The 19,474-nt window shown below is 43.3% G+C and overlaps 2 protein-coding genes across 2 annotated transcripts; one reads left to right on the top strand and one right to left on the bottom strand.

Annotated features, from left to right (window-relative positions):
• Positions 1-389: 389 nt before the first annotated feature.
• Positions 390-8,330, bottom strand: maf1b (MAF1 homolog, negative regulator of RNA polymerase III b). Its single transcript, XM_062521628.1, has 8 exons — positions 7,763-8,330; positions 6,969-7,051; positions 4,543-4,674; positions 3,849-4,011; positions 2,655-2,776; positions 2,350-2,469; positions 1,766-1,858; positions 390-1,656 (listed from the first exon to the last, which is right to left on the bottom strand). Exons 2-8 carry the CDS (start codon positions 7,049-7,051, stop codon positions 1,632-1,634), a joined length of 738 nt encoding a protein of 245 aa, XP_062377612.1. The 5' UTR covers positions 7,763-8,330; the 3' UTR covers positions 390-1,631.
• A 1,751-nt stretch (positions 8,331-10,081) lies between these two features.
• On the top strand, positions 10,082-19,272 carry shrprbck1r (sharpin and rbck1 related). Its single transcript, XM_062521627.1, has 14 exons — positions 10,082-10,788; positions 11,431-11,605; positions 11,729-11,815; positions 11,996-12,137; positions 12,263-12,353; positions 12,491-12,815; positions 12,982-13,094; positions 13,410-13,583; positions 15,698-15,858; positions 16,154-16,265; positions 16,533-16,712; positions 16,820-16,918; positions 17,745-17,888; positions 18,414-19,272. Exons 1-14 carry the CDS (start codon positions 10,525-10,527, stop codon positions 18,489-18,491), a joined length of 2,145 nt encoding a protein of 714 aa, XP_062377611.1. The 5' UTR covers positions 10,082-10,524; the 3' UTR covers positions 18,492-19,272.
• The last annotated feature ends 202 nt before the right edge of the window (positions 19,273-19,474 follow it).

Below are 19,474 nucleotides of genomic sequence, written 5' to 3'. Positions count from 1 at the left end.
TTGCCTGTGGCTCAATATTCACTGAATCACATCTTCAGCAACGAATATCTCCTGTACATATTATCCCTCAAAGCAGGATTCGTTGTTTCCATGGGAGTTTTGCTAATGTATTGGTCATTACGTCACCCAAGGCCTGGACGCTAAATGTACAGACTGATCACGTCATGTGAACACTAAATCACTTACATTTCGGTAAAATCCAATAACGTAGCCTATATTATGGATATTGGTCTTTGTAGCCTACCAATTAAAGTAAAGTATTGAATCTTGGTTCATCTTAATTCTGGTCCTCAATCAGAATTGATTTGAATATCAGCCAATAGGCATAATGTATGTCAACGTGTAATCTTCTCTTTTATCTAATCATGCCTAAATGAGACAAAAGCAAGTTTACAACACATAAAAGTTTATTCATAATATTCACTGAAAGTGTAAATAAAACGAGGACATACAGTATGAATCAGGGCAACTCAACGACCATCAACAATTAAGTGTCAGTTAAAAGGTTCAAAAAAAGCTAATCAGCACTTAACACCAAAGGTGCCAGCTTCCCAGGGCCTCCATACAAATTGTTCCAAAATGACTAGAAGCCTTTAAAACTAAAACTGACCCTATGGGTAACAGCCGACAACAAACAAACCAAAGCCACAGCAGCACCTTAAGCCAGCACTGGTTTAAGATGCGGAGAAAGAGTCTCCAAATCATATCTTGAATCTTTATCTGCTGGCAATCTTGTCTGAAGGTTTGTGCTCTACAATGTCCAGGAGCTCTACCCCCTAACATTCAGAAGGAGGGGGGGCAATGGCTGCCTTCTGCACACACACTCCCCCTATAGGGTGTTCTTACTTTGTTTAAACCAACTCAGTGCTTGACTGTCAATAGGAATACTGTTGAGAGACTGAAATGAGTAGTAAAAGGAGAACAAACAGACACAAATAAGAATGAATGAACCAATGAAAATGCACACTTATAGAGCATGGCCAATCACAGTGACTCTTACTGTCACAATGGCATGAGTTCAGTTTGTGATTGAGTGAGCAGCCCATTCTCTCTCCTGGTTGCTGGTGATGAACTGTTCAACCACTACAGACAATAACAACTTGCTTGCATGCATGTTGACAACGACGACGTCATCTCCTCGAAGAGACACCCAACATGATGACAAAGATAGCCAGCTTCAGTAAAAGTCTATGGGTTTTCTTCATCTTAACATGCAAATCCTCTTCATCATCGTCTTAGGAAAATGTCTATGCAGAGGCTGATCCTGGTGCAGGGAGAAATGTCTGTTGAAGTTGGGTGAAGAGAGACTGTGGCAGGGATCCAGAGGCCCATTAACTAGACCTCAGCCCTTTGAGGGGAAAAAAAACTACATGTCTGCAGGGCTACCTTTAAAGATAAGCTAATCCAAGGCGGGGGAAAAAAAAAACACATCCAATATTCGGTTTCCGTATATGTGTGTGTATGTACACATGTAAGCAGATGCTTTTCAGGCAAAAAAGGTGGTAGTCCATTCGTCCAATGACTGAAATATGGAAAAACACTCAGACATATAAAGGAAGAAGGGGGCAGTAAATGAAGATGCCTTGCTGAAAGACTGGGCTGTGGGTCTTCAGTATTATCCCTGAGAGAGGTTACACGCAGAGAGCTCGAGGAAACCTAAGTGACAAAGACAAGATTTAGAAAAAAAATCAGTTAAGATTTAAAAGTACTGAATGAAAAATGTTATACAAGCTTAAGCTTGCTAAAGGCTGCCATGTGAACGCACCGGTCCTCTGTGAAACCATCCAGCTCCTCCTCATCGTCTAGCTCCATGTCCAGCTCATTGTCAAGGCAACCGCGTCCATAACCACTGAGGACACTGCAGAGATCACAACACTTGTAAATGGATGACTTATGGAATATTCATGAAAACACTGCTGCACTGTTAAGCAGCATTCACACCAACAACGATAACTATAACCATAATCATAACGATAAAAGCGCCCACACTGGCTAACGATAAGAAAAGTCTCTCCTCGTGTTAATGCATGTGATGGCTAAAATATTATGGGTTCTGTTTGGCTGTTAGCTTTTAATCATTCTGAAAGTGATCCCCAACTATATCGTTATAGTTTATGTGTGAACGTTATCATTCATATTAACGAGAATGATATTTGTTAATAATTATCGTTATAGTTATCGTTCTTGGCGTGAACGGCCCTTTAAACACACTTTTAAACCACAAACATGTAATAAAAATAATTATTGAGGTTAGAGCTCAATCAATGCAACCCTGGTTATCACAATTAACTTTAGATGGCAGTTTGCAGTTATTCAAAATTGGTAAGAGAACTATAAACTGTGACAGACCTCACTGAGCGGCAGGTGAAGAATACAATGCGCTTCAGCTTTTTGTTGTAGAAGAAGTAGTTGAAAGACCAGAGGCTGCCTTCTTCTCCAAAGGGGTCTGAGTCCAGATCAGGGTTGTAACTAAGTAGAGACAGGTAGAAAGAGAAAAAGAGACAAACATTGTTTAGATATATATAGGAGTAAATGATCTTGACACAGGATTCTGACTGCACACACAAAAGACAAGCCAAAAATCTGGGGATTTACCTTACTTCATCTATCTGGGTTATACTGTTTTTGTTTTCGTTTCATTTCTCTGTTCTCACCTATAAATGTCACATCCTTGCAGGGTGATTTCTTGGTCGATGGCATTCCACAGCTCAGGCCCCAGGGAGTTGAACTCCTCCCCAACAGCTGAGAACAGGCTGCTGTTCACAGTGTTCACCACCTGAGGGCGATAGCAAGCAAAAACATCTTCAGACAAGAAATCTTAGCAAAATGGGACTTTCCAGAAGTGTTACTCTAATGTTTTGCAGTGTTCCAGCAAGTGATGGTGTATTCAGCGTATTCACAAGTGTCTGATAAAACATGTAAACATATTTTAGAGAGTGGAATTCCCAAGAAGGAAAATATACCATCTGTCCAATCAGGTGCTGAAATTCTGTGGTTGTGATATGTTACACATAGTCGTGAAAATGACTACAGGGAAACTAAGGGGATCCTGCAACCCAAGCTTGTACTGGACAAGCATGGTGGTCCAGTGCAATGCAACCACAAAGATACAAGAAAAATTAGAAGACAAAACTCCATGCATGTAAAAATAGTCTAGTCAGATTTCTTTATTCGAATCTCAACTAACACCTTCCCGCTAGGATGGCTGCCAGTATGGCTGGTGTTGTTACTGTATGAAAACGTACTGTATGCAAAGCAAGGCCACCTAACCATACACTATAAAACTTGGAAAGGACTCTGAAAACATCCCTTCACGTCTAAACAATGCGTCATTAGAACCAGACCATGATTTTGCAAACAGTTGGCCCTCGCAGGGTTAGCATTTGAAACACTGTAGCTACATTCTTTTTGCAATTACCTCCTATTATGTTCTAGATATCAACAGAAAATCAATATGGTTAGCATGTAACACTAGTAACGCTAAGTAACATTGCCTCTTGTTTGTCATCAATTCATAGGTGAGCCCTCTCAAGCACCAATGTTCACATCTCTATTTGCATTAGGTAAAGACTGATTTAAACCGGCTTGAGAGTGTGCCTCCACTTCAGCAAAGTTATTATTTTATATTATCATTAGACATTTGTCAGTGACCATGAAATCACTTGTTTGGTGTACGAGTGGTATGAGGTCACTTTCAAACATTTCGAAAAGACACCGTCTGTTGCTATGCCACCCGCTAAGGGAATGGTGCGGACTTCGCCACCTTGCTCTCATTTTGAGAAAGGAAAGCCTTAAGACATAGAGGCAGTGACTTGGTTCTACACGAGCGACTACCAAAGCACACTGACCCAGTTGAGGCTGGGCTCCCGGCTGAACTCATGGGCCCGGGCGGCAGTGAAGTCGTAGTCTGGCCGGAAGGACTCGTTCAGGGTCGTGATGAGGTAGAACAGAGTCTTCCTGCAGCACTTGTCACTCAGAGGATTCTCCCCATCCTCACTGCTCTTCCCCAGCCTAAACAAAATAAAACAATAAAAAGAATGAGAGAAAAAAAAAAACAAATCCTTTGAAATTAGCTCTACTAACAGACCATAACAATTAGACATTAATATAAGAATATAATTACCTCTTTTTCGGACTGCTCCTTTACTATACAAGAGAGCTTTAGTAGTAAAACAAAAAGGCTGGAGTTTCCCCCACAAGCATTCAAGCTGATGGAGTGCTGCACATAGTGGTGTTGGGCCACTGATAACAAGCAGACGTGGACATAGTACGCCTAGTACAGAGGCACTGAGCCCAAAGGGGGGGGGGGGGGTTGGAACATTTTGATAAGCCTGGGACGGTAAAAGTAGCCAGCACCTTCTGCTAGACTTAACATAAACTGCAGTAGAACAGATAGAAGTGGTTGAAGACTCAGGCTAATCAACAGAATATATGGATGAATGCTAGACCTTCGTTGATACCAATGATCTGCTCGCGTTGTGGTGCGAGTGGTTGTTTGGGTTTTGAAGCATGGTGATGATGCAGAGGTCAGGTGATACTCACAGGTTCGGGCTGGGAGCACTGCTGGATTGTGGGGGAGATAGGGCCTCCAGCACATGGGGCTCTCCTTCCAGACAGAACTGCTTGAACATGTGCTTGTCGTCTCCAGCCATCTTGCAGGAGTAACTCTCAATCCTGTACACAAAAACAGAAGGCGGTGTTAGTGTAATGGAAGAGAAAGATCTTTTAAACCTCTTCAACAAATGTCAAAATGTCATTGGTGGTGAATGATGTGGCTCTTCCACTTTCGGTTTTGTCCTGTATACAGGTGAAGTAAGTAAGTAAGTAGACAAGCAAATGGCATCTCAGTGTTGCTTTACCAGTTAAAAACCAAAGGATATCCTCTTTCAATGGTAAGAGAATCAAATTTCTGCGTGAACAACGGAAGGAAATGACACAGACTGTGATGTTACAGTATTCAGCCTCAGCAGCGTGAGCATGCAATGATGCCAGATCTGCACAAAACCACAGCTCAAAACAAATGTGTTAGGCGAAAAAAAACTCTGAACCAACAGCGTAAGCAAAAACACCACCACTCAGCTGCTTGAGTAAACAAAAACACAAGACTTATTTTAACTTTGACGGTGAGACAGCAAAGTATTCAAGAACATTAAAATGTGTCACAGTACACGCCTCCCCGTCTATTTGAGGTGTGTCTGGATTTCTGACATGTCATGGGGGGGGGGGGGGGGGGGGGGTACCACGGGTGTGCGTGTGTTTGTTTTTCCCTCTTGATGGTTATGTAAGTGCACAAATTGTGCAACCCTGCAGTCCCTGGCTAGAAGTTTGACTGGAGCTCTGACTATTTATGGTGTAAGGGTAAAGGTCGCCATGGCCACATGACGGACACCTTGGCCTAGTTTCCATTGGTTTGCTGGAGGTAACACAAGAGGCTGGCAAAAAGAGGCCCAAGGGTAGCTAGGCTTAAAATGAGCCCTGAAACCCAACTTCCAGCAGACAAGACAAGCCTGGGCATGTTTCCACAGCTGGTTTAAAAATTAATCATTCTGCATGTACTGACATAAAATGAACTGCCTGAACGATGGCTTCTTTGGTTAGTCATAACAGTAGGAAATGACATCAGAGAGTGCATTTAGCACTTTTAAATATCCAGCTTCCTTAGATCAGCATTGCATTTATGTTTCTGAGCATCCGTATATGGGACAGCGCTGGTTTCGGGGGCTGACTGCTGGATGAACACAAACAGCGTCTGCATCAGGCCTCACAGCTGGAGTCACTGCTGAGTGGTACTTCTCTTTTTGGCTGTTGTCATGCAGCTTTGGTCTGCACTAATCCAGTAAGCAGGTTAAATACCAGTGCACTTGGCAGCTCACTGAGAACTCAGCTGTGTGTGTATGTGCGTGCGTGTGTGTGTGGTGGCACTCTCTGTTACAGAGTCCCTGGATAACCGCTGTAGGCTGACAGAGGACAACGTTCCTCTAGTCTGCAATATAACATCATGACTCCTCAAGAGAGATAGATCACCCTGCAACACTATCAGCCAGTCAGCCTGCCATTACATAACACAGCATATCTACCTTAGCCTACCCACCCACTTATAAACGGTCAACCTCGCAAACTACGTCACTGGGCTTAACAGCAAATAGGTAGGGCATTCCAATAAAAGACACTTAGTGTTAGTTGCATAATTCACCATATGACTGTGCTTCTGTACTTTTTGTAGGCCCGGTACACAGTGTAATCAGTAAGCTGCCTCTTCAGTACTTAGTGACACTCTCCATCAGACACACATTTTTGTTGCCAAGACCATGTATTTTTTTTTTAAATGTTCCCATATTTGTTTTCAGAGTTCGTATGCACAGTATTGCCATATTCACTGTGTGCGTGCAAGTGTGTGTGTCTGTCTGTCTGCCTGTCTGTGTATGTGTGTGTGTGTGTGTGTGTGTTAATGCTGTAAGATTTTCCACTGCTGTATCATGTAACTCCTTTCTACTTGGTGTCAATGCCTGCACACAGACTGGCAGTGTTCATCTGATCACTTAAACTGAACCTCCTACGCATGTCAAAGATTGCATACATATACTAACAGGTAAAATGCATCAAACTCAAAATATCCTAAGTAGAAAGGGGAGGTAAGAAGCGTACAAAGAAAAAGTCCAAAGTAGTCCAAAGTGGCAACAAGCTTGTGGTCCACAAGCACATTACTTTCACAGGCTGCAGTGAATGTTATGCAGACTACATCAAATTCAAAAGATTAAAGATGCATGTGAAAACTCAATGTGGCCTATGTGGTCTATGTTTAGGCCTACTCAAGTTCAAGTGGGCTGGTCACACACCCCCACACTATTTATTGTCAGATGAAAGTATAAACAAATAACCTAGAGTCTATCATGTGGTGGAGCGCTAGATACATGATCTGCAGAGGATAAGTGGACAGCAGTGGTGCCAAATGCAGGATAGGTCAGTACCTGCCAAGGATGTTTGAGTCTCCTGTTTCAACACACAGCTGAGAGCCCAGTGCTTCAAAACTGGAGTTTTCCAACAGCTTCATCTGTGTTAGAAAGAGAGAGGGAGAGAGAGAGAGAAAGAAGAAACAAATTAAACGCCAAAACCTAGGTTGCCATCTACAATAGCATACAATCAGCTGCACATTTTGATTGTATGTGCAATTTCATGTAATTTGAACTGATCTGCAACCTACTGTTACTTATTCACCAATAAGTGGGCTGGGTTCAAGCTGATGAGGAAGTGCACGCACTGTGAACTTAGCTGCTACACAACCCAAATCAGATCGACATTTGTGTCGACAGACTCGACAGTATGACGATCACAAGATCATAATTGTCTGCTGTTGTTACTGAGAGAACTCCTACAGCTATTTATTTCTTGCCAGATGTATATTGGGAAATTCACAGTCGTTTATTAGGCTACATGTTTCAAATAGATTCACCCCGACAGCACCGAACTCCGTAGCAAAACATTTTAAACACAACAATCCTGTACTCCGCTCATCGTCCCCTCCCCCACTCATTTTGCACTTCATAGCTAGGTCAGCTACACCGACGATTTCCTTGTTGAAACAAGCCAGTTTCATTTGAAAACTGTCCTCCACTGATAGAAGCCTTTTAAATAGCTAATCATGTGCTGGTGCCAGACAAACATAACAAACGTTGTTAGACAAATCAGCGTTACAGTTCAGAGTATAGTCTGGCTATCATTTAGCTCATTATGTCGAGATAAAAAAAGAGCATCAGTCTCTTACCTTGGCTATTTCTCTCCGCCTGGAAATTCGAACCAAAACTTGTAGACGAAAACAAACGGCTGATATTGTAGCAGTAGGCTACAATAATCTATTTGGTATTTCGCAAGTTCACACACAAACAGCTGATATGTTGTTTTTGTTTCTAGCTACTAGGAGATAGGTTCCTCTGAGCTACTGTAGGTCGCGAAAATGTTATCAATTTAAAATAGCTATGTTGAAATTCAGCATCTTGAAAAATGACTCGGTCGAAAATGACATGATCTACTTGCGCAGTCCTTTATCGAAAAACTGCTTTTAGCGATTAAATGCGACATTAAATCCAACGATCGTTTGAGGCTCCGAGACTCCAACTGCAGCATCCCCGATTTGCGTCTGACAAGATATTAAAGTCCTGGAAAAGATCACAGTCGCAGTTAAATACGGCGACTTGATCGATTGGTCCTTAAAATCTGTTTTATAACGACAGCTGAAAATCTTACTGACTGCTATTTGTAGCTAGTGAACGTTTGGAAATGGCGATTAAGCAGAGCTGTTGGTCTTGATCTGAACACACCCCGCCTACTAAATGTTGATCGCACAAATTTCCATTGTGAAAGACCACTCCCTCTTAACGGAATAGGAAGAAAAACACATGTTGCCATTGGCTGCTGCGCGTGTCAATCGACACAAAGAAGGACCGCTCTACACACGTCAAAAGAAACAAAATCAATTTGCATGTAGGCCCAATTTGGGTTTTGTGGGCAACCTTAGTTAAAAAAAAAATACTAAAATGATGCAATTATCTTATTGAGAAGCCTAAAGACCTTACTTCAGGTCTGGCTGCAAGTCAAAGACCTTTCCTGTAGCCACCACATACTGCCTGACCTAAAAAGACAACAAATATGTCATTGGCCTGCCTTTTTTTATGTGATCCACAATCATGCATTCACCATGGCATTGTTTCTATCTACAACCACACAGCCATTCATTCGTTCTTGTCCAGAGTTGCATTATTTTGTGCCAAGAATGTTGACATCAACAGAAGTGATTATCTAAAGAAAAGACTTCTTGAACACATTACTTTCAGTGAGATTTAAGTCAGGATGTGATGGCCAATTTATCTGTGAAAATGATTCCTCAAATCCTCCTTGAACCACTTGTTCACAGTTTGAGGCAGATGAATCCTGGCACTGTCATCCTATGCTCATCAGGGAAGAATATTGAAGGAACCTCTGATCTTCACAATGCCAGAACAACTTGTAAAGTGGGCACTAGGCCTGCATGATGGATCCGTTTCAACACAATGTTCTGTAATTTACAGTTGTGTGGCCATAAGAAAACTCGCTAGTGAAGCTAATTGGAAAGAATCAGAGGAAGTGCAATGGAATATAGGCCTAATGTGTTCTGATGACCCCAGATTAATAGGTGCATATCCTATACCAGAGTGCGAAGTATGTCAGTCTTGGCATGGAAGAAAGCACACAAAGCAAAGTATCCATCATGCACATCCACTTTACAAGTCTCTGGAGGCAGTTTTATGATCTGTGGTGCCCTCAGTTGGCCAAGGTCTAGGCTCACGTTGTATGGCTATCATGAATGCACTGTTTGCACTGCACATGTCCCATCCATGATTTTTTCCCCGTCCTCAACCACATCTATCTATACCTATATATTAATGCAAGGAACGTCTGTCTGTGTGTCACTCTGTTCCACGCATAACGCTCGAACCACTCATCCAACTGGTATCACATTTGGTGGGTGTCATCCTAATGTGTGTGCAGTGCCAAATTTCATGTTATACGAACAAAAAATGCCACATCTACGGGCTCTGCAATAGTATTCAAAGATGACATTATACATACTTTGGCTTGAATTAAGGAAAAGTGGTTCGCAGAGCATGCAGGGTCACCATCTAATCCTGACCTTGCTTGAGAAGCCTTTATGCTGTGGTTTGTCTGGGTTTACCCAGGCTATATGATGCTGCATAAGGTTGTCAAAACAAAGTCTAGGCCTACGTGTTATTGTAGGGTTTAATACGCCTAGTAGGTAAAAGTGTTGCAGAGTGTGAAATATGTGATTTTCCTAATTGTGAATCTCCCAAAAAAAGGGAGAACATTTTGACCTGCTAAAGCTTCACAGCCTTGGCTACAAAAATCACTGAAATGTGTGACAAAATTGGTTAAGTTATTGGTTAAGCCTGAGCAGCAGGGTACAGACAGACAGATACTGAAGCCAAACACCCTGCTTAATAATTAATGAGCGATTGCCATATTCACTTCAAATAATTAAACCAAGCAAGGTTGCAGATAAGATTTCGAAGCCATCAAGACGAGTTGCCAAATTTGCTGCAAATATTGCCTAGTCTATTAGGCCTGCAGTTTAGAAAAGTAAAGATAGAGAAGTGAAATAAAATCCCGTAACTATCTAATTGCTGATCTCATGATGACTCATCGGACACTGGCAAACTAAAGTTGGACATCCCCTCACTGCTCCAATAGACAGTGCGGTGCCAGCTCTCCTGCACAGTTCAACACTCGGATCCATCGTCGGAGGCGCAACGTTTCACAGGAGAGTTTACAGCGCGTACGCGCTTCCTGTTCGGACTACGTTGTTGTTAGCATGAAGCTAGCAAATAAAATCTATGCATAATGACGAAACTGGGTATTATACGCGAGGACGGTCGGTAAATATAAATCAGATTTTGTTTGACAGCACCAAGACGAAAACCATAGAGGGAAAAGTGTGTCTTTTGACCGTAAACCCCGCCTGAAGACATCAGCGAAATGTCGCTGAGCTCAGGCGGGTGGACGAACACCCAAACACCAGCTCCGTCCTCCTCTCTTCCCGGCTATGGAGCCGCACAATCCGGCTGTAACACTGTGTTGATGTCGGTGCGGGTGTCAGTATGCCACTCTGGTATACGACCGCTTTGTCTTCCAGGGGCAGGCGATGAGTCTCTTCGGCTTCAGCTTAGCATGGACCCGGGGAAAGCAGGGGAATTCCGCTTGACGTTAAGGGACGCTAACGGAACCACTGGTCGAAGTGTGGTAAGGATAAATCAATCCACTGATATTATGTTTTGGGACTAGAAATGTAGTCAAATATTAAACCACATGTAATATTTTTAAAACAAGATGAGTATGCAAAACTTGACTTTGATTCAATTAAGCCATACTTCAGCTAACAGTGGGCTAATGTGAGCTGTATTTTAAAGTAAAGACCGTCACGACGTGTACTGTTACAAGTCACGTGTTGTTTTTATTATTATCCGTGTTACCAAGTGAGGTGCTACAGTTCTTTACAACTACCTGGAGTGTCTTGGAATTTAATTTAGGCCTAAGTGTCCAACCAGACCTAGCCGACTGTAGATTATACAGTTTTTTTGTATGTGAAAAATGTTAGTGATTTAAAGGTGACCCTCCTCTTTCTACTAAAGGGTTATACAGATTTCAGGGAGTGTTTATTCCAGCCTCGAAAAAGTTACCCAGTAGAATCAATCTTATGAGTTGACAAATGCATCTTCTGAGATTATGGAGGCTCAACAATACAGGGAATCTATACACTCTAAAAAATGTGTGGACCTCTTAATGCTGACTGATATTGTCATGTTGCACACCAGACATACTAAGGCACTTGCTAGCTTGTCTTTTTTGGAGTTAAGTTTACTCATTCCTTTTTGTTTCACCCAGTCCATTGCAGAGTTTGACCTCAGGGCAGTCCGTTACGAGGTGAAGTCGCCGCGTTGTCATGAGCTGAGCCTTGCGATGCCCCCACATGACCGCATCACCTTTAACTTTCGCTGTGAGCGAGAGGCACAGGAGTGGGCTACGGTTGTGATGTCATCACTTAGGGAGGCGCACCGAGGTCAGTCTCCATCACATCCTTAGTCGTTTGACGGATTATTCGATCAGTTCAATCAGTCCCAATGTCTAAATGACATGCTGTTACCCAAAAGGCTGACCACACTTTACCTTGCTCTTCTGTTAGTGGCAGATGGCACGTCTCAAGGTGATGGACAACTGGCGCTGGAGCCTCTAGAACCCAACCCTACCTCTACCTCTTTACCCAGCACAGGTACTCGAGTCCTCGTGCCCACTGATGGTGCCCTCACTTACACGCATCTCCCAGTAGTCTGGTTCACATACCAGAGAGTAAATGCCACCTGACTGTGAATCTGTGTTTGTTTGTTTTGTGTCAACGTCGTTACCCTTCTTCTTCTGCTTCTGAAAAGTCTCTCTCTCCGTCTTTCTTCAGAGGAGATGTGTGTGGAGCTCTCCCGGGCCATCGAGGCAGGTGATACTCAGGCAGCCTCAGTATGCGCTGCATCCCTGGCACGCAAGCAGATGCCTCTGAGAATCCAGCCCTCTGAGAAGAACTATGAAGATGCAGAGATAAAGTAATTATCTATTTTTGTCACCCTCCTATGATGTGTGTGTAAACACACAAGCACACACACACACGCACACGCACACACACACACACAGAGTTCAATTTTCAGAGTGCTATGTTTGCATTCTGTAGCCTGGCAGTTGTTGTGGAGGATGCCTCCTCGTCCTGCTGTGTCACAGTGAAAGTCTTCCCCCACACCACTGTCGCTGCTCTCAAGCAACAGGTCAGACAAACCATTCCTCTTTCCTAATGATGACTATACTGAGTGTCGTGTCATTTTTTTTTTATTCTATGTGATATTTATGTCGTGTCTTGTTTGTGTGTGTGTGTCTTGTCGGCATTCTCCTATCTCTTTCCTAGGTGTTTGTCGAGTATGGCTTCCACCCACGCGTGCAGCGCTGGGTGATTGGCCAGTGCCTGTGCGCCGAGCCGCGCTCGTTGGCCTCCTACGGCGTGCGTCGGCACGGCGACACGGCTTTCCTCTACCTGCTCTCGGCCCAGCAGGCTCACCTGAGCCGACAGCAGTGCCAGCAGGACCAGGAGAGCACCCTGCTCTCCGCGGCCACGTCTCTCATCCCCATGCCCATCCCTCCCCCTCCCTCAGCCTCACCCAGCAACGGGCCTGCCTCACAGCTCTGGAGGGGCTACAGCACTCTGCCCCCCAGGCTGGGCCACAACAGCACAGGTGCGGACGGTAGCCGGGCATGCCTTGTTTGGTACAACGCTTTTGCTCAGATGTAACAATCCCATGATGAGTTGTCACAAGAGTTGAAAGGCAGAAGTACGCCTTCATCCTCAAAGACGATTATTATAGTCTGCTGGGTTTTTTCAAATTGTTATTATTTTTTTAGGTAGCCTAGCAGCAAATGCAGAGAGATTAGGCATCGGTGAAATCCGTGACCTTATCCACCTGGAGATGCCCCAGCTCAATGAAGCCCTTGTACCCAACAAAGACAACAACCAGGTACACACAGGTTAACATTACAGGTGTCTGTATTGCCTATTTTGTGAACATGGTGTAGTGGAGCAGGGGTAGCATCACCAACTGATAATCGGTCGACTCAAGTTCGATTTGCGAACGCAGTAGCAGACAAAAGGGTCTGCTAAATGTCAGTCAACCTTTTCACTTTTTACTTCATAAATGATCGCCTTCTTCTCAGATGTAAGAGTTATTTCCAAATTGTACATACCATGCCACGTGTAAACTCCCTTCACTATCATGATTTTCGGATATGTTTGGTCTGAATGGTTGTAAACTGAAATGTGTGTGTGTGTGTAGATGGGCTGGCCCTGTCCCTCCTGCACCTTCATCAATAAGCCCACTCGCCCTGGCTGTGAGATCTGCAGCACTGACCGGCCGGAGAGCTACACTGTCCCTGGGAGTTACAGACCAGACCCTGTGGAGCTCCGCCGTATCCAGCAGGAGAAAGAAGCTGTCCGACAGTACCAACAGGTTAGACACACACACACACACACACCCCTGACACACATATAGACACATACACATAGACACTCATAAATCATAATTTCTTCTGCTTCTATTAGATTAGATTAGATGAACATTATTGTACTACTGTATGTCTTAGGCATATGTAGTGCTACATACAACTGCTTACCTGGGCAGCCGTGGCCTACTGGTTAGGGCTTCGGGCTTGTAACCTGAGGGTTGCCGGTTCGATCCCCGACCAGTCCACGGCTGAAGTGCCCTTGAGCAAGGCACCTAACTGCTCCCCGAGCGGCGCTGGTTGGGCAGGCAGCTCACTGCCATGGGTTGTGTGATTCACCTCACTGTGTGTTCACTGTGTGCTGTGTGTTCACTAATTCGGTTAAATTGGGTTAAATGCAGAGAACTGAATTTCCCTCACGGGATCAAAAAAGTATATATTCTATTCTATTCTATTCTACCTTACAACACACACCAGTTCAATGCTACAAAGCCTGTGTTTTGCATGTTGCTGACGTTCAGTTGGTCCAGTGAAATAACAACTGGACTACACCGGATGCGTAACTAAAGCACTCGGTTTGTGGAAGGTAAAACTATTTTTTAAGAAGACTTCTCTAATTTCTTTAAATGCATGCGCCGCTATCACATCTGGTTTTTACCATTTTCACAGATTGCAGTGGGAGCAAATCTTTGCAGCATAACGCAACGCAAACAGAACACTTCAATTACGTGTCCGGTCGGTGTAGCCTGCCAGGACCAATGATTCACATTATGGTTTTCACCACCATCTGAAAAAAAACAAAACAAAACAAAAAATAATTTGTTTGTCTCAGCCAGCAGTGATATCTATAGCCCGTTTGTAGTTTAAAGTGTAGAAAGGAGGTCATTGAAAATGGACAGGAACAGAGAGTAGTTTTCAAGCGGTTGGCAGAGAGAGCGGGCCGTGTGTTGTGGGGTTTAGCCGTGGAGGGCTGGTGGGAGGAGTGCTTTCCCCAGGCTGACTCTCTTCTCTTTTGTCTCTTTGTCTTTTCCAAGGAGAAAGGGAGAAGAGAGGAGCTCAGGGCCGCTGCTGAACCCAACAACCCACTACTGGCCAACCTCGACCAGGACTACTGACACACACACACACACACACAAACACCTCTTCGCTGTTCAACCTCCACTAGGACTACTTACAGAAACACACATCATGTCGGCAAACAATACAACAGCACCTACTTCTCCAAGTCAGCAGGATTACTCTCGTTGACAACAATGAGGTGCTGAATTCAGTATTTAGACATTACGGGTCCTGTCGCTGGCATCCATTGACTCAACTTCCCTGTTTGACCTTTTTAGTGAAGCTGTGTTCAACCAGACGGACACTAATGTTAACTTTTGGACAGTTTTAGTTCCCTGAAAGCAAAGCAAGCTGTAAAGCTCTCAAAGCTGTATTTTATTTTCTACGGACAGATGGAAGTTTTCATTAGTGTATAGAGACTGTAAATGTGTGTATATATACAGTAGGTCGGGATTAGGGGAGTGGTGAGTGTCTTTGTACAAATGGAATGTTTTTAAATAAGACTGTGACATTTCTTTTAACTACACAGTGTGAGTCAAGGCCCATCCATTTTGATTTGAGATTTTTGATGAAAAAGTCCTGAGATGGATTGTACGGCAAGAATGGGTTAATCTGGCCTGTCAGTATTTGGTATAATCTCAAGAATGGGTTCATTTGGGCTCTCAGTACTTGGCATAATCTCAAGAATGGGTCCATTTGGGCTGTCAGTATTTTGTATAATCTCATCTGCACTGCTGGGTTTGGCATGACCTCACATGTTCATATCCTTTAAAGAAAAATGTTTTGTTTTAAAAATGGGTTTTAAGGCATATCCACATATAACTGTCCTGACACATGACCTATTCCTGAATGTACTTGACGGCAGGCGATTCACCATGTTAGTGTCAATTCGAAATATTAAGTTACACATGTAATCTGTATCCTACATCAAATAAACTGTTGTGTTGAATCTGTTTTGTTGTGTTTTCATCGTGTTAGGCACAGAATTTTGGTTAAAACACAATGGTACTAGGCACATCTTGTGTATGTCTATATGTGTGTTGTCTCGTTATCTCGTTATCAGGCCAGGGAGGCAGAGCGCCGGGAGAATTTTGCCCGCCTGGTGCAGATGGACGGCCAGGACCTGGTACCGAACCCCGACTGTGTGGACTGCAGGATCTGCTACCAGGAGCTCCAGCCAGGGGAAGGGGTGCTGCTTAGAGAGTGTCTGCACTGCTTCTGCAAGTGAGAAACGTACTGAGGGACATGGGGAAAGAGTGAATGAATGAATGCAGGGCGCCAGACTTTTTATTTTTATGTCGCTTTGGACAAAGGTGTCTGCCAAATAGCATAACCGTAACCGTAACTATTGGATTTAATATAATTTGACAACCAAATTTAACTAAGGGTCCCCCCTTAAATCAGACAGATTGGGTGTGTTCAGTGAATAAATAGTATATATTGCAGCCTTGGGTTGCATATATGGTTGTACTGAACTCGAATAGAAATGTGTCTGATCAGTGTGTCTTTCCTTTGGCAGAGAATGTCTACGCTCAGTGATCAAGATGTCTGAAGATCCCCAGGTGGCCTGCCCATACCGGGATGATCTGTACGCCTGTAACTGCACCCTACAGGAAAGAGAAATACGAGCGGTGAGGGCTCTTTAAAAGGAATCATCACTTTAACGCAACCTGCTGTTTTAGGTTGTGTTAGCTGATAGCTAACACAACCATTGTTCAGATAGCTGAACAATGGTAATCTTTGTCATTATTAGCACTTTGGTCAAGTGTTGTTGTTTTTTTTAAATGTGCTGTACAAATACATTTATATTGACATTATCATTATCATCATCTTTGTTCTCTGTCTCTGTCTCTCTCTCTCTCTCTCTCTCTCTCTCTCTCTCTCTCTCTCTCTCTCAGCTGGTGTCGTCAGAAGAGTATGAGCAGTGGTTGCAGAGGGGCCTCTCCGTGGCCGAGTCGCGCTGTGAGGGCAGCTACCACTGCGCCACGCCTGACTGCCTGGGCTGGTGCGAGTACGAGGACACGGTCAACACGTTTCACTGCCCAGTGTGCAAAAAGACAAACTGCCTCCTCTGCAAGGTAAGCATGATGGAAACACAACGACAACCAGACAACATTTCTGAAATTGTCTTTTGCTCTAGTCCCCCTCACACACGCTCTCATTATTTGGCTCTTATCTCTCTCAGGCCATTCACGAAGGGATGAACTGTAAGCAGTATCAGGATGATTTGGCCGCCCGAGCCAGTAATGACGTTGCAGCACGAAGGACGAGAGACCTTCTAAAGGTTGGCCTGTTGTTGTCGTTGTTGTCGTTGTTGTCGTTGTAGTTGTTGTGCTTCTTCTTCTTCTTCTTCTTCTTCTTCTTCTTGTTCTTGTTTTTGTTCTTGTTCAAATTTATAGTAGTTACACTAGGTCCACAAAAACTGTGACAAACTGCTCACTGGATCATACACATTATATCTAAGATAAGATATTAGATATCTATCTTGTGTTCGTCACATAAGATAGATATCTAACCACGTAGTCGCATAGTAAGTTGAACCATGGCAACCAGATAACCACATAATTGCGAGCCTGGCTAACACCAGCCCAACCTCAAGGGACAGTTGGTCTGAAAATCCTTGGTTCATTTCCCATTTCCGAGGGCTGTAACTTGTGGTGAAATGAAACTTAAGTTGGAACATTAAACTCTTACGAAACTCTTTCAGATGTGCAGCAAAAACATCTGACTAAAAATTGAGGTTTTACACATTTGTTTAATCTGATTAGACTCTATCAGCACAGCTATTAGTAGTGCCTACCGTTCTCCTCTGTGAATGTACAAAGTCTGCCCCCATACAAGACAAGCAGTTGTGATTGGTTCTTAGGTTTTTGATGATTTGGAAATTGGCTCCAAAAAATTCTTATGTGTCGGGGGCTACAACATTGCAGATTCACAGGGCAAATTTTGAAAGCAGGTTGTAGTTCCAGTTGTTAACCACCAGGGTATGCTAATGCACCATCAACCCACAAACACATGAGTCAACCCACCATACAGTGCTTCATTATTATGCATTTTTCTGTTGGTGTGAATGAAGAAGTTTACTCCTAATGTAATTTCTCTCTACATAGACTCTTGTCCGGTCTGGTGAGGCCATGCACTGCCCTCAGTGTGGAATCATTGTGCAGAAAAAGGAAGGCTGTGATTGGCTGCGCTGCACGGTCTGTCACACAGAGATCTGTTGGGTTACTAGAGGCCCACGATGGGGACCTGGGGTAAGAAAAGGAAGTGTGTGCGTGTGCGTGTGCGTGTGCGTGTCTATGTGTGTTTTCTGATCTGGGTGCAGCAGACTGAAGTTCTCATAAAAGCTTAAATCCCACAGTGTTTACAGTAACACTGTATATGTTATTTTTTTCATTGGTCATGCCTCAGACAAAGAAATTAAATGCATGGAAGAAGAGGTGCAAACGCACACCAACGTTGAGGTGCAGGCAACTAGGTTTAAAGCTTAGTCAGAGAGAGAGAAAGAGATGCTGCACACTCTGAGTTATAAGTCAATTAGATTAAATTAAGAAAGTCAATTAATTAAATAAAGAAATTAAATGCATAACAGAATTGCATTGTAATATCATAATATTATTGTAATATTAATAAGCATAGATAAAGAAATACACATTTTTACATGTAAATGAACTACTATTGAAATGATTGAATAGTCATCAGAGATCTGGAAAACGAAAGCGACATTGTTGGTCACAGATGTGCCTGTACAGCTAGTTACTAACCTCTTGTCTCTCTAGGGCCCTGGGGACACCAGTGGTGGATGCCGCTGCAACGCTAAACAACGCTGCCACCCCAAATGTCAGAACTGCCACTGAGTGCAAGACAAACCAAAGCTCACAATTAGTATTACTACCAAACCCAGACAGACGTTGTATAGATGAAGACTGCACTGACTGTTCACTTACACAGCCATACACGGGCTGTTTTTCACCTGTTAATTCATCTAAAACAAGAGCCATGTTGTTACTGATCTATGACAAGAAGTGTCCTTGCTAACCCCTGCTACGAGCTTGGGTTTTTAAGGCAGCACATTGCACAGCAAACTGGCCAAGAGATGCACCCCTCATTTGTGCACATGGTTGCACTCTTGGGTTTTTAATCCACAAAGTAACTGAATTGATTTTTTTTTTTTTAAATAGAAAGTCTTCTCATATTATGTGCACTTTCTCTGGCTGAGGAGGACCTTCTTCCATCATTCAGCATGTGGAGCACTGTTGTAGTTTTGACTGTTCAATGGTCCTTCACTTTGATGTTGACCTAATCTTATGGATAGGAGTGTTTTTCCAGTGAAATGGTATGCAACAAGTGACTGAGTGTTGTGTGTGAGAGTTTTGCCCTGTGTTTTTACCCAAAGCCTGTTAAAATCAAAGAGAGTGCCATGAAAGGATCAGGTTTTTGTGTGTACAGTCAGGCTTTAGACGAGCTCCTCAGGGCTGACTTATCGTTTTACCAGTGTGCCTTAATACAAGTCTGTGTGGTATTGGTGGCGGCTAACTTTATATTTCAGTTAATAATATATGCATCTATTTAAATATCTCCAACATTTACCAGACTGTACTCATGTAATGCAATAAACTGTTACTGCCACTCTGAAAAGCTGTTTTTCTATCATTCTTTTGTTGATGACAGGACTTGAAGTTCTCAGAGACTGTCTGAATTGGGGGCCAGGCCAGGCCAGGCCAGGCCAATAAAGTTTTAAAAAATATATCTATCTATTTTAGATTTGAAGTAGCTTCAGAGCAGGCACATAAATGTGACTTGCTTTTTAAGGCTTGTGCGGTGACTTCACTTTAGATAA

Source organism: Sardina pilchardus, chromosome 19 (assembly GCF_963854185.1).
Source record: "Sardina pilchardus chromosome 19, fSarPil1.1, whole genome shotgun sequence".
NCBI lineage: Eukaryota > Metazoa > Chordata > Actinopteri > Clupeiformes > Clupeidae > Sardina > Sardina pilchardus.
The sequence above is the reverse complement of the archived record's forward strand: the minus strand, read 5'-3'. Positions and strand labels throughout refer to the sequence as shown.